At 41.0% G+C, this 7,071-nt stretch overlaps 1 protein-coding gene across 2 annotated transcripts in view; it reads right to left on the bottom strand.

Moving 5' to 3' along the window:
- Window positions 1–5,409: 5,409 nt before the first annotated feature.
- The window catches only part of LOC119292173 (transcription factor bHLH168-like), a 5,239-nt gene continuing 3,577 nt past the window's right edge, over window positions 5,410–7,071 (bottom strand). For both annotated transcript variants that reach the window (XM_037571004.1, XM_037571005.1), the window contains exons 4-5: window positions 6,785–6,844; window positions 5,410–5,957 (exon numbers count right to left, since the gene is read on the bottom strand). In XM_037571004.1, coding sequence (XP_037426901.1) covers window positions 5,730–5,957; window positions 6,785–6,844 — 288 coding nt within the window. In that variant the 3' untranslated portion in view covers window positions 5,410–5,729. The remainder of the gene's footprint in view (window positions 5,958–6,784; window positions 6,845–7,071) is intronic.

Here is a 7,071-nt window from a genome sequence, read left to right as displayed (position 1 = left end):
AGAAAAATAATCAGATCAAAAGCACATTTCTGTGAATTATTAAAACTAATTTACTGGGTGCAAAAGTTTCTGATTTTCAGCAGGATCAACACAACTATCACCATAAGCTATCCTAAAGGTCTTACTTGGCACTTTATTGAAACAAAAGCTATAAAACATGAATAATACAGTAGCTTAATCATGCTAACACACAAAAACAGTAAGGGTAAATATTGGATTGTCTCCCAACAAGCAGTTTTCTTTAATGCCTTTTTAGCTAGGCATGATGATGTCAATGATGCTCACATAAAAGATAAGAATTGAAACATAAAAGGAGCATCATGAAGAATATGACTAGCACATTTAAGTCTAACCCACTTCCTATGCCTAGGGATTTTGTGAGCAAACAACTTACGGGAACAAGAATCAACTAGCATAGGAAGGCAAAACAAGTATAACTTCAAGATTTTGTACACATAGAGAGGAAACTTGATATTATTAGAATTCCTACAAGCATATATTCCTCCCTCATAATATTTTTCAGTAGCATCACGAATGAATTCAATAATATAACCATCACATAAATCATTCTTTTCATGATCTACAAGCATAGAAACTTTACTACTCTCCACATAAGCAAATTTCTTCTCATGGATAGTAGTGAGAGCAAACTCAACAAAATAACAATCATGCAGGAATAATCCAATTGAAAATTAAAATCAAGATGACAAGTTTCATGGTTATTATTATTCTTTATAGCATACATGTCATCACAATAATCATCATAGATAGTAACTTGTTCCCATAATCAATTGGAACCTCTTCCGAAATAGTGGATTGATCACTAAATAAAGTCATGACCTCTCCAAATCCACTTTCATAATTATCACAATAAGATTCAACACCCTCAAAAATAGTGGGATCATTACTTACTAAAGATGACACTCTTCCAAACCCACTTTCATCAATATAATCATCATAAATAGGAGGCATGCTTTCATCATAATAAATATTCTCATCAAAACTTCGGGGACAAAAAAATACCATCTTCATCAAACATAGCATCCCCAAGCTTGTAGCTTTGCATATCATTAGCATCATGGATATTCAAGGAATTCATACTAACAACATTGCAATCATGCTCATCATTCAAATATTTAGTGCCAAACATTTTAATGCATTCTTCTTCTAACACTCGGGCACAATTTTCCTTTCGATCATTTTCACGAAAGATATTAAAAAGATGAAGCATATCAGGCAACCTCAATTCCATTTTTGTAGTTTTCTTTTATAAACTAAACTAGTGATAAAACAAGAAACTAAAAGATTCAATTGCAAGATCTAAAGATATACCTTCAAGCACTAACCTCCCTGGCAACGGCGCCAGAAAAGAGCTTGATGTCTACTACGCAACCTTCTTCTTGTAGACGTTGTTGGGCCTCCAACTGTAGAGGTTTGTAGGACAGTAGCAAATTTCCCTCAAGTGGATGACCTAAGGTTTATCAATCTGTGGGAGGCGTAGGATGAAGATGGTCTCTCTCAAACAACCCTTCAACCAAATAACAAAGTGTCTCTTGTGTGCCCAACATACCCAATACAATGGTAAATTGTATAGGTGCACTAGTTCGGCGAAGAGATGGTGATACAAGTGCAATATGGGTAGTAGATATAGGTTTTTTTAATCTGAAATTATAAAAACAGCAAGGTAACAAGTGGTAAAAGTGAGTGAAAACGGTATTGCAATGCTAGGAAACAAGGCCTAGGGTTCATACTTTCACTAGTGCAAGTTGTCTCAACAATGATAACATAATTAGATCATATAACAATCCCTCATCATGCAACAAAGAGTCACTCCAAAGTCACTAATACCGGAGAACAAACCAAGAGATTATTGTAGGGTACGAAACCACCTCAAAGTTATTCTTTCCGATCAATCCATTTGGCTATTCCTATAAGTGTCACAAACAACCCTAGATTTCGTAGTAAAATAACACCTTAAGACACAAATCAACCAAAACCCTTATGTCACATAGATACTGTTGACGAACGCAGTAATTTCAAAAAAAAAATCCTACGATCACGCAAGATCTATCTAGGTGATGCATAGCAACGAGGGGGAGAGTGTGTCCACGTACCCTCGTAGACCGAAAGCGGAAGTGTTTAGTTAACGCGGTTGATGTAGTCGAACGTCTTCGCTATACAACCGATCCAAGTACCGAATATACGGCACCTCCGCGTTCAGCACACGTTCAGCTCGATGACGTCCCTCGTAGTCTTGATCCAGTTGAGGTCGAGGGAGAGTTTCGTCAGCATGATGGCGTGGCGACGGTGATGATGAAGTTACCGGTGCAGGGCTTCGTCTAAGCACTACGACGATATGACCGAGGTGTGTAACTGTGGAGGGGGGCACCGCACACGGCTAACACCAATCTTGGAGTGCCTTTGGGGTGCCCCCTGCCCACGTATATAAAGGAGGAAGGAAGAGGAGGCCGGCCCTAGAGGGGGCGCGCCAAAGGGGGGAGTCCTACTTGGACTCTCGGTCCAAGTAGGATTCACCCCCCCCCCTTCCTATTCCAACTAGGTGAAGGAAGGGAAGGAGGAAGAGGGGAGAAGAAGGAGGGGGCGCCGCCCCTTCCTAGTCCAATTTGGACCTGCCCATGGAGGGGCGCGCGACCACCCCTTGAGGCCCTTGTCTCCTTTCCCGTATGGCCCATTAAGGCCCACTACTTCCCCCGGTGAATTCTCGTAACTCTCCAGTACTCCGGAAAATACCCGAATCACTCGGAACCTTTCCGATGTTCGAATATAGCCTTCTAATATATTGATCTTTACGTCTCGACCATTTAGAGATCCCTCGTCACGTCCGTGATCTCATCCGGGACTCGGAACAAACTTCGGTCATCAAAACACATAACTCATAATACAAATCGTCATCGAACATTAAGCGTGCGAACCCTATGTGTTCGAGAACTATGTAGACATGACCGAGACACATCTCCGGCCAATAACCAATAGCGGAACCTAGATGCTCATATTGGCTCCTACATATTCTACGAAGATCTTTATCGGTCAAACCGCATAACAACATACGTTGTTCCCTTTGTCATCGGTATGTCACTTGCCCGAGATTTGATCGTCGGTATCATCATACCTAGTTCAATCTCGTTACCGGAAAGTCTCTTTACTCGTTACATAATACTTCATCCCGCAACTAACTTATTAGTCACAATGCTTGCAAGGCTTATAGTGACGAGTATTACCGAGAGGGCCTAGAGATACCTCTCCGAAACACGGAGTGACAAATCCTAATCTCGATATATGCCAACCCAACCAACACCTTTGGAGACACCCATAGAGCACCTTTACAATCTCCCATGTGACGTTTGGTAGCACACAAAGTGTTCCTCCGGTATTCGGTAGTTGCATAATCTCATAGTCTGAGGAACATGTATAAGTCACGAAGAGAGCAGTAGCAATGAAACTGTAACGATCATAATGCTAAGCTAACGGATGGGTCATGTCCATCACATCATTCTCCTAATGATGTGATCCCGTTCATCAAATGACAACACATGTTTATGGTTAGGAAACATAACCATCTTTGATTAATGAGCTAGTCAAGTAGAGGCATACTACGGACACTATGTTTTGTCTATGTATTCACACATGTACTAAGTTTCCGGTTAATACAATTCTAGCATGAATAATAAACATTTATCATGAAATAAGGGAATAAATAATAACTTTATTATTGCCTCTAGGTCATATTTCCTTCAGATACTCCAATGTCACCACAAGTATCTGTGGGTTTGATTATGCGATATGCATCACACAATCTCAGATTCATCTATTAAAACCAACACAAAGAACTTCAAAACGTGCCCCAAAGTTTCTATCGGAGAGTCAAGACGAAAATGTGTGCCAACCCCTATGCATAAGTTCACAAGGTTACAGAACCGGCAAGTTGATCACCAAAACATACATCAAGTGGGGCACGTGAATATCCCATTGTTACCACAGATAAGCACATGCACGACATACATCAAGTGTTCTCAAATCCTTAAAGACTCAATCCGATAAAATAACTTCAAAGGCAAAACTCATTCCATTACAAGAAGGTAGAGAGGGGAAAACACCATATGGTCCAACTATAATAGCAAAGCTCGCGATACATCAAGATCGTGCCAAATCAAGAACACAAGAGAGAGAGAGAGAGAGAGAGACCAACACATAGCTACCGGTACATACCCTCAACCCCGAGGGTGAACTACTCCCTCATCGCCATGGAGAGCGTCAGGATGATGAAGATGGACACCAGTGATGGATCCCCCCTCCGGTAAGGTCCCGAAACAGGGTCCCGATTGGTTTTTGGTGGCTATAGAGGCTTGTGGTGGCGAAACTCCTGATCTATGTTTATTTTCGAGGGTTTCTGTAATTATAGGAACTTTTAGTGTCGGTTTCACGTCAGGGGGGTCTCCGAGTCAGCTACGAGGTAGGAGGGCGCGCCCTCCACCCTCGTGGATGACTCGGGACTCTTCTGGCCCAACTCTTTTGCTTCGGGGGCTTCTTCTGGTCCATAAAGAATCTCCGTAAATTGGCAGGTCAATTGGAATCCGTTTGGTATTCCTTTTCTGTAAAACTAAAAAACAAGGAAAAAGTAGAAACTGGCACTGGGTTCTAGGTTAATAGGTTAGTCCCAAAAATAATATAAAATAGCATATAAATGCATATAAGACATCCAAGATGGATAATATAATAGCATGGAACAATCAAAAATTATAGATACGTTAGAGACGTATCAGCCGATATGAAGGTTTAAGACCGTGCGACCCGTTATGGCAATTGCCTAGCAACACAAGAGCATGCCGCCATCCGTGAAACAAGCGGAGGACTAGTGTTGGAATGTAGAAGGTTCTTTTTGTTGCCCGCGTACCTGCAGATGGGGCCGCATCCACCAATGACTCATCTCGAGAGACCGCTAGTCCAATCGGAAACACCACCACCATCGCTACACAACCACACCCTTTGCCTCTATTTATCACCCGTAAATCGCATATCTCCATAAAAGGCTATCGGAGCAGAGATATACCCACTGCTGCCTTCATCAACCCGTGTCGGGACTTAGCTCTACCACTAGTCTCTAGCAGTAGCGAGGGGAAAGGAGGATGGGGAAGTAAGAGGTGGTGTCTATAGAGAAGGGAGGAGGCGGTAACTGTGGGAGGGAGGAGAGGGTAGCGGAAATCTAGGAGGATGAGCTAATGTACAACATGTTTACAATTCTATATCTTAAGAACTCACCTTAACAAATATATAATGCTTAGATCAATTTGGAGCTTGCAACATTGTGAAAGTGCATCTCTTAGATACTCCCTATTGGGATTTCATGATTTATGACATGTTTCCCCGCCACCACGCCCAGGTGGAGTAATGTTGCCTTGGAAGCAGAGGTATGGCTGCTCCAACATGATTTGAAAAGAAAGTACATGATAATACAACTCACCAAGGGATACTGGGTCTGTTTGAGTTGTGATCAATGACAACGAGGGATTGTAACAGAACACATAGGAGGCCATGTCATCTTTGGCGAGAGGAGATACTAGCATGGCCATAGTTTGACGAGTTCCTTTACTTTGTTGAAGTAGTCATTTACCAAGAGACATTCTTCCTCATATTTTCTAGTTACATGGATGAGCGGAGAACATGCACCCAAAGGTAGACCAAGGCTCAACCATGGTTGACACAACCCACACCTACTCGATTAACTCTGTTGATATTGACACAAGAAGGGAACTCCACATCAATTGATCTTGCTCAGCCCAATACTCACACTCGGGGTTGGGTACCTTATTAGTTCCACCTATATCGTTGTTGCTGATGAGCTCCTTGGGAGGAGTTACGTTGGTCCCATCAGTGTACTTGGGGACCTCAATGCTGCGCATGCACGATGGTGCCTGCTTTTCGTGCGAAAAGAGTCGGCTCTGCACATTTAGATGACCAAACAAGACAAGCATTTTCAAGAGAATGTTCGGTTTATACAACACTAAATCTATGAGGGTGGGATAATATAGAACACTTTTAAACTTTATCTCAATTAACAACATACAACAAACTATGACAACCCAAAACATGTTAATATAAATTTATGCTAGGTGACTATTGATCGAAGACCAATCAACATCTTTGTCATACATCGATCATGTTGTGAAGTTAACATGGATAAGACTGTAACTAGCTAATTAAAAATGCGGCCATTCGGTGCCCAGGTGCAGAATTAATTAAGAGTGTCATGATTCGGTGCCCAGGTGCATTAATTGCACCTAGGTGTGAACATCAAATTCAAATATAATTACAACAACATTCAAAAAATCTAATAAAACTTGGCATCCGAGATATGCTCGAATGCGCGATGTGCATGCAAAAAATCATTGTGTTTGGACATTATAGGAGGCTGTGTCTAAAAAACAAAAAATGGCTCTGAAAGAAACTTTGAAAAAGAACACTATTTGGACTTTTTATCTAGAGGTCCTCGAATGTCCAAACACCTCAAAAATGTGCATGCTTATTCTGCACATGAGCATCTTCCATGTCATAAACTTCCAGAATTATTTGATTTTTTTACTATTTTTTTGAATTTATTGTTCATCGAGTGCACACGAGCCCGAGCTTAGACATGAATTACTGGCTAGTTAAGGTGTTTCCATCCCCTACTTGGTCGATTAATAGCTAGACTTCTATGTACCATCCATGGGATAATCATTTTATATAGTTATTTATATATTTTGCATAAATCCATTTACTATCATACCAATGCTCCCAGTCGTTCAGAAACCCTTGAAACATCTATGCCAATTCTCGAGCTGAAGGCCTGCATATTATAGAAGAAATTTATGCAATTAATTAACTGGACTTTGAGGCAAGAATAGATCAATGTTAGATATTTAGATGGTAACCAGTCCTCCTTCACGCAATACAAAAGAGAATCACATATAAATAAATTTACTAGACATTCTAGACAGCAGAGAGGGAAGAAAAAGAAAGAAACATGTACTAAAAAGAGAACATATTACGATGTGTATGGCACGTGTGTACATC

Source organism: Triticum dicoccoides, chromosome 4B (genome assembly GCF_002162155.2).
Source record: "Triticum dicoccoides isolate Atlit2015 ecotype Zavitan chromosome 4B, WEW_v2.0, whole genome shotgun sequence".
NCBI classification, from domain to species: Eukaryota; Viridiplantae; Streptophyta; class Magnoliopsida; order Poales; family Poaceae; genus Triticum; species Triticum dicoccoides.
Note: the sequence above shows the minus strand (reverse complement) of the source record. Positions and strands in the feature narration are given on the sequence as shown.